At 42.2% G+C, this 22016-nt stretch overlaps 1 protein-coding gene across 1 annotated transcript; it reads right to left on the bottom strand.

The window, feature by feature from the left end:
• Positions 1-5416: 5416 nt before the first annotated feature.
• LOC306750170 (cytochrome P450 2K1-like) lies at positions 5417-9424 on the bottom strand (the record flags this gene model as incomplete). Its single annotated transcript, XM_079233565.1, is given in 10 exon segments — positions 5417-5604; positions 5703-5844; positions 6143-6327; positions 6526-6664; positions 6753-6932; positions 7510-7670; positions 7945-8094; positions 8255-8326; positions 8329-8416; positions 9416-9424. Coding segments are annotated over 10 exon segments (1314 nt in total).
• Positions 9425-22016: the final 12592 nt, after the last annotated feature.

Genomic DNA, 22016 nt, shown 5'->3' with positions numbered 1-22016 from the left:
AAAAAATAAGGAGAAGGAAGAGAAAAAGAAGGAAAAGGTGAAGACGGGGTTTTTCGGCCGACTTGGCAGAAAGTCAACGCGTGATGGTGGTGGACAGGCGGAAGAGGTTACAGCTGATGTAGATCAGCAGTGACCTCTTTCTCCCCCTCCCTCCCTCCCTCCCATCCCCTTTCCCCAAAGACAGTCAGCAGTGATTTAATTGATCACTACAGCCTCACAGAGACATCTCCACCTTTGTCTCTGTGTGAAGTTTGGAACCTGCCGTAACAGCGACAGGCCCAATGGGAGGTGATGTTTTCTAGATCTCTGCAGTGAACACCTTTTAGATGGAGCTGAAAACACCTGTGTATCCCTTATCTTTATTGAATGCACTCAATTTAGATATGTGGAGTTGACACGAGTGCGAACAGTTTCCGCCAGTTACCTGCAACCGACGTACCTGAAGTAAACCCACGTGTTTTTTGATTATGTGGGAGGAAACCTGAGTACCAGGAGTAAACCCACGTGAACACAGGGAGAATGTTGAAACTCCACACAGAGAGAAGGGTGGAGGTGTCTCTGTGAGGCTGCAGTGTTAAATCACTGCAGCCACTGTGCTGGCCTTGATTGGTTCCAGCTGTTTGCAGCACACCTGCCTGAATAGACTGACCTGGGTAATTGGACCGTGCCATGCTACCTCAGCCAGAGGGGTGTCTTCAACAGCCAGGCTATTCTGCACCACTAGAGAGAGAGGTCTTCTCTCCCCTTTCAATTGACATGGACTCACCGACTGCTATATACCATGCTTGGGCTATGGCTCGGGAGTGTCTCCTGCTTCCTGGGAGACCTCATTATATCTGTCTTGAATTCTAGTTTGTTGTTATGTATCACTTTGTTAAGCTTTTGTTCCCCATCTTAACCTGTACTTATCATTGGGGCAACAAAATCTTAACCAACTGACAAATAACAACAAACTAGAATTCAAAACATACATAATGAGTGTCTCCTGCTTCCTGGGAGACCTCATTATGTCTGTCTTGAATTCCAGTTTGTTGTTATTTATCACTTTGCTAAGCTTTTGTTCCCCATCTTAACCTGTACATATCATTGGGGAAACAAAATCTTAACAAAGTGACAAATAACAACAAACTAGAATACAAGACAGACATAATGAGGTCTCCGTGATAGCAAGAGACACTCCCGAGCCATTGCCCACTGCATGGTATATAGCAGTCGGTGAGTCCATGTTAATTGAATGGGGAGAGGAGACCGCTCTCCCTAGTGGCGCAGAACAGCCTGGCTGCTGAGGACACCCCTCTGGTTGAGGTAGTATGGCACGGTTCAATTACCCAGGCCAGTCTATTCAGGCAGGTGTGGGGCAGACAGCTGGAACCAATCAAGGACAGCACAGTGGCTGCAGTGATTTAACACTGCAGCCTCACAGAGACACCTCCACCCTTGTCTCTGAGTGGAGTTTGCATATTCTCCCTGTGTTCGCGTGGATTTACTCCTGGTACTCAGGTTTCCTCCCACATAATCAAAAAACACTAATTGGACACTAATATTCCAATTAGTCCTATTGATGATGGGTCTACTACAGGCTCTCTCCTTGAATGAATAATAAAAAAAATTAAAAGTAAATCTATGTTTCCTTCTCTCTTATTAAATATATAGAGTATTAATACAATTGTATGACATGACCTCCAAAAATGTACATACTAATTTCCAATTAGTCCTATTCATGATGGGTGTACTCCTGGTGACCAGGTTTCCCCTCAAATGAATGAATAAAAAATCAAATCAAATCAAATCTATGTTCCCTTCTCTCTTATTAAATATATAGAGTATTAATACAATTGTATGACATGATGGTGACTTCAAAGAAGAAGTACTGGAATCTGTTTAAGTTGTGATTTTCATAAAATGATCAACGTAATAAAATAAGTATTTTAGGTTAACGACAGGAGCTCGTTCTGTAATCAATGATATTCGACAGTAAGAAACATAGGACCTTCATTACTGACGCGTTTATGGATATCTTTTATATTCACATTATTTACCGGTTTTATAATTGAATCATTAACAGAGTTGTAAACTAATTGAACATGTTTTTTTTCTGAATGTGAACCACTGGATACATGAAGCTAATAATAATTAGTATTAATATGATAGAGACCTGTCAATCACAGTAATCCCCGCCCCTAAAGCATACTCTGCATTATGGTCTGTTCGACTCTAAATGGACCATAATTTACTAAATGAACTTCATGCTGTATTGAAGAAGACTTAAAACTAGAGATTGAGACATTGGACAATCTCAATGTCCCCTAAACCCTCAAACCCTGAACCCTCAGGGACTTATTGACGTCAGCTGCTAAGTGGTTGAGTGTGAGAGTCTGTGAGGGCTTGATGGTGTAAATATGAATGGGACAGCACTTTGCTGCAACACATCACGTGACTACATAACCAAATATTGTGTACAATTGTGTATTTATTTTATACTTTTTATTCACTGATTTGAACGTCTTCTTCACGAGATGAGAAGTCATTTTAAATGATCTGTTTACTCGTGTTGTCAAAACGAAATGTTTGATGAATGTAAATAAATATTATAAATATAATTTCTGCTTGCATTCCTCTGATTAAATGTATTTTATCGGGCTAAACGCCCACGTGTCTCTTTGTTTACCTTTTTTTTTTACGTCTCCATTCTTCCTTTTGGAACTACGTGTTTAACATAACATTGCTATGAACTGTGGGTAATTCCCTTATGCAAAGTCGGCATCTATAATAATGATTAATTGCGTTATTTCTACCACGCTTGGAAGCAACATTTCAGTCTATCTTAATGTGTTGCATTTTTATTTCAAAGTAGTTGACTGAATGCGTTCAAATGAATCCCATGCAGCGAGAGCCTTTCACCGAGACAGAGTACAGCTTTATTAAAGTCAAACTTCAGGCATGTCTGAACTCTTCAAACTCAACTTTAGAATGAAAAGGGACAGAATCAATATGCTCAAAGAAAAAGACAGTCATGTACAAAAAGAGTGTCGTCTCAACAGTCACACACATTTAGAAGCAGAACTGTACGGGCAAAAAAAGAAGAAGTATGCCACTGTTTACAAGTTCTTCAACAATATGCAGTATGCAGAAACACAGGAACAAGTAATCAACGTGGTATTTTGTGTTCATCCACATTTTAATCAAAGCAACACCAAGAGAGATAGATATGACCCCAGTTAGAGTTGCTGTAAGTAAAATACAGTCATCCAGGGATGTTTTTGTGTATCGACATGCCTGGAAAGTGATTCCTTGCCCTTTCTCGCCAAGTGAGTGAAGAGAAGTCTATGTGTTAAACATGCAGCTACAGACAGAATGTGGTTAGCCTAGCTTAGCATAAAGGGAGAAACAGCAGCCTGGTTCCATCTCAGGTCTGAAAACACAGCTGAAGCTCACTTATCAACACGTTGTGTATGGTTTGTTTCATCTGGACACAAACAGAAATGTAAAAAGTTCACTTGGTGGTTTCAGCCTGAACTCACCACAGTTCTGATCCGATCCATTTGTACCATCACATCACAACTGGGTCTTTTTGGGGTAAAATCAGATTTGCATTCAGCAAAGAACGACCATCTTTGTACAAGAAAATAATTATTTCTACACAACAGGAACACCCGACAATATGATGTACAATACTAAACTTAAAAGCAGAGATTCAGTTACAAGCTACTAAAGTCCTCAGACTGTTTAAAGCTGTTAGAGTAAGTTACTGTAATATATTTCACGTCTCCACCACTAATGTCATTCAATACATGCAAATAAAGCAGTTTTTATCTTTTTGAAATCTCAAGACTTCTTTTTCCGTTCCAAAAATGACCACACAAATCAACTGAATGTTGAATCCAAACGGAGCAGATTTACTTTTAGAAAACTGCAAACATTTCCTTCACAATGCAAATTAAAAACATATGAAACAAATAAACTATTTACATTATTTACACAATTGGATTTTTTAAACTGTAAAAATACACAAACCAAATTGTCCATTTATTTGCACACGTCCATCAGGAAGTCACTGCATGGTGCCACAGCTGGTAGCAGTTCTTTTTGGAGTTGGAGCAGAGAGGAACATTACACTTCCTGTAGATCACGGATGTCTTCACCCTGGGCATTCCAGCATCAAGGCACCTCTTGCAATGCTTCCTGACCTGTGTTTCCTCGCTGCCGATATACACGGGCATGCAGGTGGTGGAGGGTGGGGCAAACTCCAGCATCTCCTTGGCCAACTGCTCCCTAAAGGCCTTGTGGGTGAAGGGCTTGGTCTGGGTGGGGTCCTGCCTCAACGTGAACAGTTGTGCAAGAGATAACTGTTCACGGCGGCGATGTCCACAAAGTGTGCGCCAAACAGCATCCCGTCGTGCGCGTATTTATGTATACGATATCAAACAGCAGGCCTAGGTAAAAAATACACGGCCTGCCACTGAATTGTGATACTTAATATCTGCCTTTACGTTGTATGTGCTCGGCCAAATATATTATGCTTTCTTATAATTTACCATTCTTCATCCATGTAATATTGCTCAGCAGACTACAGTGCAGGTTGATTTTTCTTTAAATAAAATGAGTTAATTCACATTCAATTAAGACTTTTCAGAGAACACATTTGTGTTTTGAATATCCAAGAAAGCGTGCAAACAAGTAGTAAGTTCATGGATATTGGATTGTGTAAAATATACTGATAGTGTGCTCCTAGACCTGTAAATCAGCTTGAAGATTTTTAACAAACTAAAAGTTTGACACTGAACTCAATCTCACAGGTTTTTAGTTCCAAAAAACATCTTTTAGTCAAAGAGCCATCTTTAGATATTCACAACCCTTTCAACAGCAGAACAATAACAGGAATTGAATTACCTTCTTGGGTGCTTTTAGGTAAACCGATATCAAATGAATGGTCTCCTCTGTTTGTCCATCAGCCCAACCTGTTTAACTTGAATATTCTACCCCACAGACTCACGCACAGAGTTGTAGTTCCCCTATTTGACTAAATAAACTGAGCTGCTGATCGCCAACCTGAAGACTGCACCAAGGAACCATGTGCTAAATAAAGTTAGCCAGAGGAAGCATTTGGGTTGACGATCAACTGACTAAATCATAGTTTGAAACCAGTTTTAATGTATTTTTCCATTTATCAAGTCCTTAGAATGATTCCTTTTTCATCCAAAAACATTGAAGAAAACAGTAGGTCCAGTATTTCCACGTACTAAAGAGGCAAGTCTTCATTTATTTATAGTGGGCTAATGCATGTGATTTCTGCAATTGTATGCAATATAAAAAAGTAAGCCCTCGACAAATTACTGTCTGTTCAGTATGTTCTGCTGCATGTGAGGGAGTTGGGCACATACAGTTACAGTATAACGCCATGCTTCAGCTCTCTTCCTCATTGCCGACTGACGGCACACAGCTCATGAGGTGAAGGGCTGAGGGTGAAATCCACAACTGGAGTCAGATCCAGTTCCTCCTCTTTAACTCCAGGTGGAGGAGTGAAATGAAAGTGCTGGAGGAGGGAGGTGAAGAAGATGAACAGCTCCATTCTGGCCAGAATCTCCCCTAGACACGCCCTGCGACCTGCAAGAACGAAAAGATTTGCAAAAAGTTAAACTGGATCATACTGTAAAAAAATTCTGTAATCCCTAAAAAACAAAATCCTGACAAAGTTGCTGTACCTGCAGAAAAGGGCATGAAACCCTCTCTCCTGATAAATTGACCCTCCCTATCCAGGAAGTGGGAGGGATTAAAAGAGTTTGGGCTCTCCCATTCGCTCTCATCATGAAGGACAGAAGTAAGAAGAGGAAACACAGTCGTCCCCTGGAGGCGAAAGGAGAGAGCAAGGTGTGTAAAGTCTCAGAATGAAAGCACTTTTTTAGCAGTTGATTAACATTATATTATGTTATAATGTTATTATTATTGTTTTTCCGCAATCTATCGAGTGATTTTATTGTTTCATCTATTGTACTGTTTTATCAGTGTTTACATTTGACCTTAGTTTGTCTTCTTTCGTTGGACTTTCTTTTATATTGCTTTTGTGGGCTTTGTCTGTCAAATCACTTTTGTAAAAAGGTTCTATATAAATAAAGTTGTTATTTTCAATAAAAAAATATTAGACCTCTTTGATGAAGAATCCCTGGAAGGTGACGTCTCGGCTGGTTTTGTGAGGAATGGCCATGGGGACAATGTTGGCCAGTCTCTGTATCTCATGGATTACAGCATCAGTGTATGGCATGTTCTTCCGGTCCTCTACCTGGATCTCACGGCTTCCTACCACCCTGCTCAGCTCCTCCTGGACCTGGTCTGGACTCACATAATAACACATTAATATCCTCTGACTGCATTTGATCAAGACTAGTCCACAGCCATGCAACCTCTGAAGCTGAGGCCTACTCTGAGTTAGTCCTCTTCTTTTGAACTTGTCTATGTCAAGTAGGCTATTTAAGGGCATCTACAGGTGGAAAAATAAATGCACACCAAGAGTCTCATCCCTCTCTTTACCTTGTATATGTGGATTTTTAGCCATAAGCAGCAAAGCCCATCTCAGTGTAGTCGCTGTAGTATCGGTACCAGCTGAAAACAGGCTGGTCACTGTGAATATCAAGTTCTTCTCATTGTAGTGAGTGTCCTTAACACACAACTCCAAATAGAAAGAACACCACATATCATTAAATATGCATAACATTAGCTCTTTCTGATGGATGAAAACTGCTAAAACGTCGCCTTACTTCCTCCTTCTGCTTCCGGATCAGAAAACAGTCGACAAGCCCCCTGCAGAGGTGAGTGTCCAGTGTAGCTTTCAGATGCATCATTAATTCTTTCACATCTCCAATAGCCATCGCAACATTTTTTAATAACAGCTGTCGTTCTTGTACCCATCTGACCAGCCTGGGAAACATGTTGTAAAGCTGTGCCGTGACAGTGAAAACAGCAAAGATCAGTGAAGACAATGGACACCAAACAACTACCCAAGTAGAATTCATAGAATAATACAATTCATGGTTTGTTTAACACATTAGACAGCGAGATGTTTTCTATGTGCCCCACTACGTACAGCATATGTAATCCTAAACTGTATATTAAGCATTTAGACACACTTTTGATCAGTTATTTGACAAGTTAAATAATCAGAGAAATACCTCCATCTTACGTCCATTTTTAGTTTGACAACACTTTCTTGTATTGTTTGGACGCTTAAAGTTGGTCCCAATGCACACTATGTAAAGATATAGTTGATGTTTACCCAAGCCTTAATAAAAAAATGTAAAGTACGAGGCTAAATCTTGTGAAAAAGTCTGCAGACAACACTCAGCCTTCTGTTGGACCATAGAGATGTATATGAATCTACCGCTATAAAATGCGGCTGCTCCATTCTACACAACCTTTCCCAGCTTCGTCAGCTGCCATTGCTTGTGGGCAATCCCGCAAAATCCAAAGCAAATATGAAGCTAAAAATATTTGTCAAAAAAAAAAAATGAAGCTCACCTGGATTGGTGCAGAGCCCACAATGCGTATGCTTTCCTTGGCTCTTCTCATCATGTTTTTAAATCGGGGGTCGTTGTATTCAAACCTGCTGCCGTACACAATAGCGGAGATGATATTGGATGTTGCATGATTTACCGGGCATGCTGCATTAAATGGTTTCCCTGGGAAATGGCAGTGATGAATAAGGAAATTATGAAGACGCAAGAGCAAAAGGAAAAGTGCCATCTTATACCGTTAAAGCAAACCTCACCATGACTAACACTGGCCACAAAAAAAGTAAAATATGGGGCTTGATTTGAGCACAGCGTACAACAAGCGGTGTCCTGGTATGCAAAACAACAAACCCTGTGGAGGAAGTGTCACTCAGCATTGAGATGTGACTTTTGTTATGTGGTGTAGAACGACTTGTCCCACTTGTATGTTTTAACACCATACCTTTGTAACTTTCAAACACTTTGATCAGATGGTGGCATTCCTCCAGGATTTTATGCTCTGAGAGTCTTTTGCCCATTCCAAAGTCTCTGAGGGTGCTGAGGGCGAAGCGTCGCATCTCTTTCCACGATTCTCCATTTGCAAACACAATTCCTATCAAGCATGACATGCACGTTGCATTTAATCTCTACTAGTCATGTGGATATCATGAGAAACAACACTCATTAGTGATCAAACACAATGTGTTTTGTTCTGTGCTAAAAAAAATTTAAAAAAAACTGTATATTAAAGAGTATGTAAAGGTATATCATACCATGACCTTGATTCATATCATAAAAGATAGGGGAGATGTCCCTGCCTCCAAACTCTTCTGCATAGCTGACACAGCCTCTTTGACTGCCTTGTAGCCAGCCAGGACGACCACTGTATTGGTTCCAAAGTTCACCGTAAACACCGACCCATGCTTCTTTGAAAGCTGTAAAAAGAAAAAAGAAGAAAAACAGATGTATATACATACACACACTTTGGATTTTTTGGATTATTTAATTTTCTTAAATGTAATATGTTGTAATATCTACCATTTTATTTGATTGTATATATTGAGTATTTTTCATACTTTATATTCTCATGTTCACTCTGTAACTTTGCTTGGTGCTGCTACAAACACACTTCCCCCTGGGGATGAATAAATATCTATCTATCTATATTCCTATGCAAGCCCATTTCATAATTTCGACTTTCTATCTCATGATTTCGATTTTCTATCTCATAAATTTCGACTTTCTTTCTCATATGCAACAGCTGATCACATTATTATTATTAGTATTGCCGTGCTGCAGGCTGAAGTATGCAGGCAGCAGAGAAGGCGTAGCAGGTCCTTACGGCCCGCCACTGGTCTAAATACATAAATTCATAAAAGGCAGACACTTTTGCTTCTTCCTATTGTTTTCATTGAAGCAATATTGCATTTTGTGAATATGCATCACATAAGAGACCATCAAGAAAAAGATAAAGATGAGACTTATCTTGAAAATGCCCTATTTCTTTGCTGACATCATTGAAGGCCTTTGCTGACAGTACATTCATTTGACTAGCTAGTCAAATACAATGGAGGCGAGCAATTATATGGAGAAAACCATATGATTAGAATATATTTAACAGTATTCTAATGCCAGTTGTAGACACGGTGTGTAACTGTTACTAGTACAGGAACTAGAGATAGGCAAACGATACCAGAGCTCCGAAGCTTGTGTCGGTAATGAACCGCCTTGTGTTGGCGCAAAGTGTCGGAGCTTGTATCAAATGACAACTGTCACGTGACCGGTGACGTTCGAAGCTGGTGCTTCACGAAGCGTTTCATTAGTTTGATACGTTTGACAGCTTGAACGTGTTGGCGCCTAACTGCTACATATGATGCCTCAGTGTCAATCAACAATGTGGGTTAAAAATTCAATGTTGCACAAAACACTGCCACTTTCCCCATGCCCATAAGGAATTTCCACTGCCACTTCTATGAAATCCTACATCACTAATATAAGCTATAAAGGACAAATACTATTTATAAATCTGTTGGCATAAAAAAATATACAAAAACGTGATGTATTTTAAATGGCTCTTTATAGTTTAGTGGGTTACACACATGCAAATTAACCTTTTCTGTTCTGTGTGGAGGGGATCGAATCCCATAATAAACACGTCGTTTCATATGATTGACCTGCATTTAGTTTTATTGCAATGTAAAAAACAACAGAAGCAACATCGTTAATGGTTGTATGTAACATCAAATCCGTGAATGAACACGCAGCTTTAATTGACTTGTACTGCAGAAATGTGAGATTGAAACATTGAGGTGTTGTAGTGCTTCGGTCACACTGTTAACCGGCTGCTTTATTTCCAGTCTGCCACCAGATGTGGCTGTTCTTCAAAATGAAGCCCCAAAGCTTTGAATCCTTTTCGGTACAAATAGAAGGAAAGCCTCAACGAAGGCTTCATCCGCCCATCCCTAGCGCAGGTTCGACACCGAGAGAGGCGCGATCATAATCAGGCACAATGCTGGCGTGGTCAGCTGTAACACACAAGCAAATCTGCCCGGGAAGATGTGGAAGTGGATGGGTTTAAATAGTGAGGTACTGATGAGGGCATGTGCTGCAGGTGAGATGGGCGTGGAGCACCAGGTGAGGGGAATGAGAGCTGATGCAGAGTGGGAGGAGCTGCAATGACAGGAGAGTTATAAGACAGGCAGGTGGGGGTGAAAACAGGCACTGATGTAGTGAACTGCATCATACAGTGGAAAGTGCTTGCTGAGACTACACAGGGTGTGGTAGAAGAGCAGGGGGCCGACTAACGGGTAAGAACAACTAAACATCACATGATTGAGGTCAATTAAAGGTTTTTGTCTCAGTTTGACTTTTCTTCATTAAGTGTGTGTAATGCTGAAATGTGATATTGCACGACAAAGGAACAACAGCCTGAAGGCGGAAAAAAGATACACTGAGCTTGATAGGTGAATGACGGGTCAAATATTGTTTGAGTGACATTATTTAAAGGTGTGACTTCACTGCCTGAGGAAAAGAATTGGGGAAATGCAGGGACTTCCCTTGAGTCGGTGATTGACGTGTGTGTGTGTGTGTGTTGCCATCAAGTCTTGGATATATAGCCTATAAAGGCTTGGGAATATATTAGAGCCACAAGGCAGTCATTTTGAATTTGTTAAAGCAGCTTTTCATTTCAGTGTACAACAAAAACTAAACGGTAATTTGGAATATCTCTTCCAAAGAATGCAAACACAAAGTAAATACCATAGCATAATTATACTATGTCTGACTAGACATTCAGTTTGGTTAATTAATTCTAGTTATTATAATCTATCTGCCCTTTCTCTCTCCAACTTTGTAAGACTCATAGCAGAGAGTTCTCTTTTTTAAAGAAAAAAGACATGCAATATCTAACTTGATGGCCGTTCCTAGCATTTCATTCACAAGACTCCTGTATTCCCAGGTGGTGTCGCAGCTTTTGGAGATTCGTCTTCTGATCATCCGACACAAAGTAAGTAATTGAGTGCAAAATGTATCGTTTAAGTCCAGCTTTGCTTATTTGAACCAGACAATTACTCGAGCAACCAGGCAGCGCTTGTGACTGGCTCTACATTGTTCTTGTGCTGCTGGCATAATGTTTTAATACTTGCAATCAGACTAAATTGATTTTGTAACGCTAATGTGCAACTCATTCAAAACAAACCACGATTTACTGAGTCAGGAATCAAGTGCGGATCTCCACTAACTCATTTACTGACCACTTGCCCCGCCTACCTGCTAAACTAGCCCTGTTGGGATAAAAGCATCTCAGAGTTGTTAAATGCTGTACATAGTCAAACCTCACATCTTTATTTGGTAAAGTCTATTGCTTAGCACTTTCAGTACATTCAAACCCAGGTAATACAAGTGGATACCTCTCTCTCACTCGCAGGATGACTCTTCTCAACTACCCTGTTCCAGAGTTGGATGTCACCTTGGAAGAACTGAGCCGTGTGCTGCAGCTCACTTTAGGTCCTGACCTTTACCCAGAGTTCAAAGCTACGCTGGGGCAGCAGAGGGAGCTCCTTCAAGAGGCCCAAGAAAAATTGTCAACTGTTGCTTCAGGCCAAGAGAATTGGGTGACTGAGCAGTTCAAAAGAGGTCTGCTGTCTTGCGCTGAACCCCTGCCCACCTCCACGGCCCTCCCTGTGGTTCTTCTGCCTTCAAAAGCAAAGGAATGTACCCAGCTCGGGAGGGCAGCCGCTCTCCTTTGGGCGGCTGCAAAGCTGTACAGTGAGCCCATGTTACTGGAGGGCAATGTGCCCATGGAGCGCACACAGCAGTCTGAGGTATTCGCTGCCAGCCGGATTCCTGGAAGCGGTCAAGATGAGATTAAGGTAAGATTACTGGTGAGCTAACTGGGACGATATAAACACAATGAAAAGGTTATCAATTATATATAAATAGGCCAGGTCTGCTCTCTTTCTAATCTGAAGCCTTGTTATCTCCAGGTCTACCCAGATAGCCTCCACGCCATCGTCACCTGTGTTGGGGGAGTGTTCCCTGTTGACATACTGGTGCGTTCCGGCAGTGGTGGGCCGGTTTCTGCTCGACAGTTCATTGACATCTATGACCAGCTGGTTCAGGTGATGGCGCAACCCAGTGCAGGAAAACGGAATGATCCCTCCATCATTTGCAGCCTCTCGGCTCTGCAGCGCAAAGTCTGGGCAGCCACCAGGGAAGAGATCCTGGAGCAAGGAGGGGATGCAGCGGCATCACTGGGGCTGATGGAGAGCGCCGTGCTGACGCTCTGTTTGGAAGACTGTAACGCACCCTCTGAGCTGGCTGATATCCTCAATGCAGTGAGGCTGGGGGGAGGAGGAGACCGCCCATGTCTGAGATACTATGATAAGGTATTTGATAGATCTTAAAACTGTGTACACCATTACCTTTAATTTCCGCTTTTAATGTTGTATGTAGAGCTCTCATTTGTCTTCACAGATAGCAATACCGTGCAAACTTAGAAAAATCAACTAAATTTACCAGCAATAGCTAATATAATTTCACTTAAACATATGTTATTTCAGAACAGATAAAACAATGAAAGAAACCTCAAAAGAAAGTCATCACACCAGCCAATTAAGACTCAAAGCAGGATGTAAACGATCTGAGACCGTACAATATTCCATATGTGTAAAATCTCAAGTGAAGACAAAGGAAAATCCATTTAGTGATCGCTAAAGATCATTGAGCACTATCAAATGAAACTCTTTTTTTCGAACAGATGGTGAACCTGGTGGTGTTCAAGGACGGCACAGCTGGGATGGTGTTTGAGCACAGTGTTGTGGACGGGATGGTTGCAGGGCTTGTAACTGGGTATCTGTACAATCTGTCTGAGACTGCTGACTTGAACATGGTCTGGACTGACACAAATATGAATGGGTCCATCACTGTAAACAATGTAAATTCTGTTGGTCCAACTTCCCTAACATTCCCATTGGCAGTATATAGCCCCAAGTTAAGCATTTCTTTGCAAGCAACTCCTTCAGTTATCACATTTGACGTGTCTGCCTATCCGGATATCTTTTCTACTCTCAGAGGGCAGAGAGGCCTCTATGATGCTTGGATCAACTTTTCTTTGCAGCTTTCCCTGAGACAGACTTTTGGAGACTGTGCTGCCAATCTCATGCTTGTCACACCTACCCATGTCCGTCACTACAACCATGGCCGTTGTGATCCCACGTACTCCATAACCAAGCATTCCCACAAGTTAGTAGGTGAATTGGCATCTTGCATTGGCTCAGATAACACAATCCAATACACGGATGAACTTGTGCGATTGTTCAATGTTGCCTTTTTGGTGCATAAGAGCCTCATCAAAAGCACCAAAAGTGGTAAAGGAGTTGGTCCACATGTAGCAGTCCTGCGTCGATCGTTACCATCTGACAACCCGCTGAAGAAGTACCTGGACCCCTTTGGATGTCCATCTGTGTACCTCACAGGTACAGATCTGATGGAGGGTGTAGAGTGTGCAGTAGGGAATGTTTATGCCCAAGATCAGCTGGCTGTAACCTACCTTGGGAAAAGAGACAAGGTTTGCATTGTGCTTAATGGAAAAGGGAGTTTTGCTTTGGCATTGGAGAAGCTTCAAGAGAGCCTGAAAATAAACTTGAAGTTAGTGATGCTTCTAGCGGTTAGATGCGCCATTGCATATCAAATGGGAGCCATGGAGCATCCAGTGACTCCAACTGAGAATATGAATGGAGAGTCAAACCACTGGCCAGAGAGCCAAGACAAGGGCAAAACCTGTGATGACTCCACCTCTGGCATGAGCACAGACTACACTCTGGTGATCCATGGTGGTGCTGGAGAGATGATGATGCTGAGCACCGACGTGATTGGGGTTGTTGAGTTTGCTCTTCAGACAGCATTAACTCTTGGCTCTAAAGTGCTTCAACAAGGTGGAAGGAGTCTGGATGCAGTTCAAAAGTCAGTAGAAGCTCTTGAAGACTGCTTCTTGTTCAATGCAGGTAAAGGCTCAGTATTCAACAAAGATGGAAACATTGAAATGGAAGCAACCATTGTAGATGGCAATCCAATGAGGTCGGGATCTGTTGCTTGTGTGCAATGTGTGAAGAACCCCATAAAAGCAGCTAGATGTGTCATGGAGAAATGCTCACATTCACTCATTGTGGGAGATGGGGCTGAAGAGTTTCTGCAAGGGTTGGAGAAGGAGAAGCCTGTTGGGGCCGAGTATTTCTACACTGATATACGTCACAGACAGTTAATTGCAAAGCAAATGGCTGGAAATGCCTCACAAAACAATCACCCCCAGACAGTTGGAGCTGTGGCCTTGGATCGCTGGAGTGGGTTGGCTGCGGCATCTTCCACAGGTGGGTTGGTCGGAAAGCTGAAAGGACGAGTTGGGGACACAGCAGTAGTTGGGGCAGGAGTATATGCTGATGACAAGTTGGCTATTGCCTGCTCTGGAGATGGCGACGTATTTCTGAGGCACACAGTTGCACAGAAAATAGCCAGTCTCTACCACGACACTGGATATAGTCTCAGACAGGCATGTATAGAAGTAATGGCTGAACATCTAGATGGGATCTGTGCTGGGATCATTGCTGTGGACAGTAAAGGTGATGCCATCATTGAAATTCCTTCTGGAGTGATGTTTGTGGCCTCAATGAGAGAAGGCATTTCTCGTGTCGAGGTCCTCAGGCCCCTCAAGAGCTTCTCTCATGTGATCTGGGAAACGGACGAGCTGGTTGCCTACCTGGATCCCAAGCCCTGGATTCCTGGGTCAACTATTCTGACGAGAAAAACTCTTAGTGGGGCAAGAAGCATCTTCCAGTTGGCAACACCTGATTTTGCGGCTCTGCTACAAGGAGCAAGGGTTGTGTCAAGCTTGCTATGTGAGAGATTGGAAGTGCAGCGCTGTGCCTTAGTTTTCAATCCAACCCCTGATCAGCCAGCACAAATCCGACTGCTTCCTCTTCATGGGCTAGAGCCAAACTGGCAGCCACTTCTTGCAAATGAAGAGGCATTCCACACTCATGATCCTGGCTACTGCACTTCAAAAAGTGGCCCCCGCTGGGATGATGAGGCACTGGCCCAGCTTCAAGCAAAGATTAGAAGTGGACTGCCAACACCAAATGCACCTTCTTGCTTTGACTTCCATGGAGACCCTTCCAATGATGGCCTGTTCTGTCGTATTGTACGTGGAGAGCAGCAACAGTGGAGAGTGTGGGAGGACAGTGAGCATGTTGCCTTCCTGACACCGTACCCAAACACTCCTGGACTAACCGTTGTGGTGCCACGCAAACATCTGTCCAGTGACATCTTCAAACTAGAAGACGCTGACTACAAAGCACTGATCTTGGCCACTTATAAAGTTGCCAGACTACTGAAAGATGGGATGAGAGCTTGGGGAGTTGCACTGATCTTTGAGGGCCTTGAGATTGATTATGCTCATGCCAAGCTAATTCCTCTGTTACCCTCACCAGATGCCACAAAGCCTGCTGATCTGCAAGCAGAGTTCTTCCAAAGCTACCCTGGATTTGTGTCATCACTGGATGGCCCAGCTGCTGACCCTGAGGCCCTCAAAGGTATCCACTCAAAAATCACCCACTGCAGGCCTTCTCACTCATGGCAAGACCCTCAGTCTCACCCCACACTTGCCATCAAGAGCCAGTGGTATCGCAACCTGTTCCAGATTCAAAACACTCTTTTCCACAGCACAGTGGAATATTTCCACTCTTCCTGCCAGTACTCCTACGCTCTAACCCCTCTCACCACAGACTGCATCTCCTCACCAATGGGCTTGGGATCTGACTCGGAACCAGTTTCTGTTAACCTGATGGGCCAAGACACCTACCTGGCTGACTCAATGCAATTTGTACTTGAATACTTCCTTCGCTTCCAGGAGAACCTCCCGGGGACGTACTACATATCTTCCAGCTTTAGAGGGGAAGATCCTGATGCCTCTCACTTGAACCAGTTCTACCATGTGGAGTGTGAACTGTTGGGTGACATGGACAAAGCCATTGCTATAGCAGAAGGATACTTGGCTCATCTCACCAAGTCCATGTTGAAGAAACACTCTGCCATGATCCTCAACACTGCAGGGACCCTTACACATGTCAAAGCCATGCTGAGTAAACTGGATGGAAAAACTCCTCTCCCGAGAGTCACTTTGGATCAGGCAATTCCCATGATGCCCTCTGCTGACTGCTTGGAGTGGGTACAAGATGGCCAGCCGCAGTTTGGCAGAAAGCTGACCCGCAGAGGGGAGCGGGTCTTGATAGAGAAATATGGTGGCGCTGTTTGGCTGACTGAGATGGACCATCTAGGGGTGCCCTTCTACCAGGCCTATGTGGAGGGCACTGGGCGACGCAAAGCCAAAGCCGCCGACCTTCTCCTGGGGCTCGGTGAGACTTTGGGTCTCGGTGAACGTCATGCTACCCCTGACATGGTAAAGGAGGCCCTCGGGCACCATGCAGTGCCAGAGCAGTCCTACAAATGGTACATTGACATGCGGCAAGTGAAACCACTTCACACCAGTGGATGGGGCATGGGGACTGAGCGCTACTTGTGTTGGCTGCTTCAGCATGATGACGTCAGAGATCTACATGTCATTCCTAGGATGAAAGGAATAAAGTACATGCCCTGACCAAGTACTCCACAGGTGAACAGGCCCTAGGATGTGACGTATAATACAAGTTTAGTTTGTGAAGTTCAGAGCAGAACAAATGTTCTTTAATCACAAAAGAAATATTTAACCAACAATTAATGGCAAATAGGTATTTTCTGATCCATCTTCAGATATATTCCTTTGGTCATTCTTGTGGATAAAGTGTAGTTGCTGTTTAAATACACCTTGTCTTACGCTTGAATCAGATTAATGCATATTTAAAATTGTAACTTCTGTGCAAGCGGTTGTTAAATTGATTCTTGTTCATGGATGGATATTGTATTTACTTGTCATGGTCGACCTGTAATGAAATCGGCAAATAAAAATTCAATTAATCCCATTTTTGTCACTGTCTTAAATTTCTCTTTTTAATCCGTATTAGACAGCCCATTCATAAAACTGAACCTACTAACGCTTTAATTGTTTAAAGGTCACAAGCATGGTTCTGGCGTTTGCAGACCTTATTTACGCGTAATTTTTAATCTAAATTTCAGCCATATCACACTTCCATTCCTCTTATGTTGTGAGGGTGCAGTCTGAGCTTCTGTTTAAATCTCTTAACATAAACTATTAATACAATATATTGTCTTATTAAACAGACGTGTAGACCCTCGTTTAGTCCACTTCAATTTGTTAAAGAAATGTCAACTCTGAAAAGTTCAAGGTGTGTGGCATTACTCAATCGCATGTCATATCAGACACTGTTCTCTTTGCTTTACAACATTCTAATGTTCACTGAAGAAATGCCAAATACGTCCATTGTGACATTAAATCAGTAAGTGGGTCAAGTCTCTTTTCATATTACAAAGTCAAAATGTAAGTTTTAATTTCAATTGGCCTTTTTCACAGCAGATATTTTCACTTGTCACAGTATTGTAGTCCACAGGTATGAACCTTAACAGCTCTGAAGTAAATCATGACGGCATAACAGTGAGCCAGCAGTACCTGAGGCCATCATCACATGTAAGGTTAGGCTTCAGACTTTCCTCTTACCGTTTACAGTTGAGGCTGGCTCAGGTTTACCCCGGTCCATCCCCTAGATATGCTGCTGTCAGCCTTGGTTGCAGTCAAATCGTCCTTTCTGCTTAGGAATGTTCCTTACGGAGTGAAACGAGCCGGAAGTATCCAAGTGGCCGCCATGATGAGAGCTGTTCAAATTGATAAGGAGCTTCAATGCTTCCTTATTAACTCCTTTAGCATAGGAAACACTGGACCTTCATTTACAAAAGGAGTAGATAATTCCGCCCCCTGTAATTCCTTGCGGCGGCAACATTTAAAGTGACGCACCATCCGCCCCTTCACGAGAACAAACGATCATGACCAAGAAACACAGATCATGTAAGTAACCATTGCCATAACTTGGAAATGCTTCAATGTTAACTTTCAATAATCTGTTTAAGCAAGCTAGAAAAATACGAATGTTGCTGTAAACTGATCAAACTAATTTGATGTGCTCTCTTTGGCGTTGTACTGCAGCCTCAGCCCATTCTTTGAGTTCAACACTAAGAACACGGCCGAAGTATCTAAGGTGAGCTTTTTTGTCGTCCATCTTCGGAACGTTGTAGTTTTACCGCAGCCGACCCACATCAGTATTATATTACTGGTATGTCTGTTGGGGAGGTGCACTTCTGATCTAAAAGCAGGAAGTAGACCAGAAACGGCATCAAAAAGTTATGACTTTTTTTTTTTTTTTTTTGAGTACCTTTTTAGGGTGTGGGGGGCACAGGAAGTAGGTGTGGCTTGTCAAAATAAAACCGGAAGTAGTATATATTCAAAATAAAATATGCGTTTATGTTTTCAGCTTTATTTTTTGGGATGCTACATTTTTGGGGTGTGGGGGGCACAGGAAGTAGGTGTGGCTTGTCAAAATAATGTGGGGGTATGAAATATATTGACTTCTCTTAGGACCCTCTCTTCTTCAGCGACCCTTGCTACGGAGATATTGTGTGGGGACATGTCTTCATTATTTGGTGCGTAGATTATTTATTTTCATGTGCTGTGTACAAGGGATTGTAGTTAAAATGTGTTATTGATAAGCCAAACCCCATTCTGTAAGAACGCAATCTATTTAAATGTATGTATAGTTGTCAGAATGACCATCCATATTCAATGCTTTACTCTGCAAAAGCCTCGGCATTTAAAACTGGCGGCGGCGTCTGTGAAGGGGCCTGGTCAACCACGTGACTGTCTGACACCAGGTACTGACTGTATTTGAATAGTGTATAGAGATTGTTTTTAATCATAGCGGTACAGTTACATTTATAGGGATGTACACGTGTGTGTCCGCCGGCTCACCTGTGGATGAGCCCTGCAAAGCGCTGCAGACCAGCGCCGGTAAACAGCTGTTAAAACCCTCCTGAAGTTTTCTCATTCAAGTAGTAATAGCACCCGAAGCAACACATCGTTCTTTCATGCTTTTCTTTTCAACATGGAAAGTATTGCAGAGAACCGCTTATACGGTCTGAGACGGCTGTTGTGACCGCTGATTTCGTTTAGTACCAATATATTTATCATTACTCATGTACGTACTTTTTTAACATGGTGTGTTTTTAGGGTATTGAGCGTGTTTCATCAAAACGGCAACCCGGACGTTAAATCGTCTATAAAGAGCCGCAGGTATGCAGCAAAAATTAGATGGCGTCTATTACTATTGTGTTAAATATTATCAGAGGTTTTTATTTTAAAACGGCGCCTCTCACACGAGTGTGAACGGGTCGTCTAGCCTGAGAGCGAGCCAAGGTGTGAACGCGCATACCCCGGTCGCCCATACGGCGCCACAGCCCCCCTACTCCTCCTTGCCCTGCGCCATTGAGGATTCATTCAGCGCAACGCCTCGAACCAGCCGCTATAAACAGAGCCATCAAACCGATCAGAGATTGTGTATTTGAAGAGGCATGAATCACAGAAACGACTGTAGACACAACACACATCCATAGGATAAACATGCCAATGAGTGTGAATTACTAGGTGCTGTGGCAGGGATACCTTGTACACACATACATTGGGTAACAATTAACTTATTATTTATTTTGCAGGTCAGGGTGTTCATATGAAGGTGCTACACGCCATAGAAGCAGCAGTTTAGGGGATCGAAATCAGTGACTCGCACCCCATCTGCAGAGTCAGAGCACTGGTGCAACAGAGGTTGTACCAGTACACGTCGTAAAAGGTACGTATTGAAAGATTATGTTAATGTTTTATTTATTCATTTTACGTTATTTTTTTGTGTCTTAGGGGATCTAGAGCACCTGTGGTGTCACAAGCCAACCCTGATGAATACATATGGATGCACAGAACGAGTACAACAGCATAGGCTGATAATTTGTCATAGAGTATTAGTCAGGTGTTTCTTTCTGTTTTTACATATTAACCGGGACTGATCTAATATGGCTCCCCCAAGCAAAGTTTCAAGACTCGGTACAGAGCATGAATTTAGCAGTAGGGTTCCTGATCACAGTATTGATAGTGATGATGACCGGGGTTTCAGACCACTGCTACAGACGCTGCGCAATCAAGTGCTAATGGCACAGGACATGGTCTTCAGGGCGAATGAGAGGGCGGCTGCTGCAGCTCTGATGCATGCTCAGGTAATTGATACTCCTGACGTGTCTATGGTTACAGATGATGTTCTATGGAAGCTAATGTTACTTATGCTCCTGTGTTGGCTAATGATGATACGTCTGATCTTGTGGCTGCTCATGTGCTGGCTACTCATAACGTCCATGTGGTTGCTAATATATCTAATGCTGATACACTTGATGTTCTGGTGGTGGTGGTTAATGTTGCTGATGTGATGACTACTACTGATGTTCCTACTAATGTTGCCATGGATGCTAATCCTCATGTTAATGTTGCTACGCCCCATGATGATGAATCTGCGATGAGAGTCGCTCAACAGGAAGAGAGTCATCACACTGAGCCGTCAGAAGGGTTACTGGACTATATGGTTGAGAAAAGAAAATTAATCTGAAGCTAAGGACGGCCCTTCAGTTCTTCTCTTCCTGAAGTCTCGGCCTCAGAAGGTGGAGGTGTTTGTGGACTATGAGGGTCTGGTCTCCTTCTATGACGTAGAAGCTGCAGCTCTTATCTACTCCTTTACTGGCTGCTGCTTCAAGAAGAAACTCTTCCCATTCTTCTGTCCTGAAGATAATCTAGATAATAGTCATTAAGACATGTTATTAAATGTATCCCGTTACATATAAACACATTCGTGGGACGCGTCCATCTCTTAAATGCTGCATCTTGACACATTATGTGGAGAATATCCATTTAAACCATTGATAAATCCAGACATTTATTTCAACTTCCAGAAGAAAGCGTCTTCTTTAATAGCACAACAACACATACTGTATTCTGTAAACACTATACATGTAATAGGCCTCACTCTTAAATGAAGCTTTATGACAAAACTATCAATGTTTTCTGTGGTTGCACATCAGATATAATTAATTTAGCGGATTTACTCAAAGTCAGACTTCAGCTTCATGTATCTGGTGTCTTTAAAGTTAATAATTAGAATAGATGCAAATGTTTTTTTGGTGTGAAAAGTGGTTTGAATAACTATTAGGCAATTTGTTTTGTGAATATTGGTGAGATGACTTATGAACCAAAGAAACATGTAAACATGATTGTAAATAAAAAAGAAAGTTGTTGAACACAAGGCCTGAGTAAGAACTGACTTGAGCATCGAACACTGAACAGAGAAGCCTGGTTTACACAAGTTAAGATACGGGCAATCAATATTATGTTTATTTTTCTAACTTTTTGGGGGTAATTTGAGACACATCCACCATTTATTTTCAATGGATGTGGAGTTTACGGCCAATTAAAATAAGATAATCATTTTTTGACTATAGACTGTATTGTACATAACACCTGTTATCAGTCCCAACATTGCAATATCAAACCCATTTTGTTTACGCAAACTGTCAAAGTATTTCTCCAAATGTGAGACACTGTTTAAATGGTGTCCCTAGTGGTAGCTAGTATGTATTACAATGAGTTTACAGGTTAAAGGTCAAGCCAAAGGATTAACACTGAATGTATACAATTATATTAAAGAAGTAACGCTGAATGTGTTATGCTCGTATATTAATGAATAATGCTGAATGTAGTCGGTGAGTTTAGCAGATATGTACGTATAAGAAACAATATAATTATTCCCCTCTTATCACTTGTGTAATACACAAAAATAATGATACGCAAAGAACACAGTGAGTGTTTTAAATTTAGTTTTTTTTTTATTGATCAATGGGAGGTTTGACTGACGCACAACATCTCTAATCACACAACCATGTTCCCGGTTTGTCGCACACACCTACACGCATATCAAAAAAGAATGGTAATTTTGGTATCCGTTTAGAAAC

This window comes from Taurulus bubalis, assembly GCF_910589615.1.
Source record: "Taurulus bubalis genome assembly, chromosome: 17".
Classification (NCBI taxonomy): domain Eukaryota; kingdom Metazoa; phylum Chordata; class Actinopteri; order Perciformes; family Cottidae; genus Taurulus; species Taurulus bubalis.
This window is presented reverse-complemented; position numbering and strand designations above follow the sequence as displayed.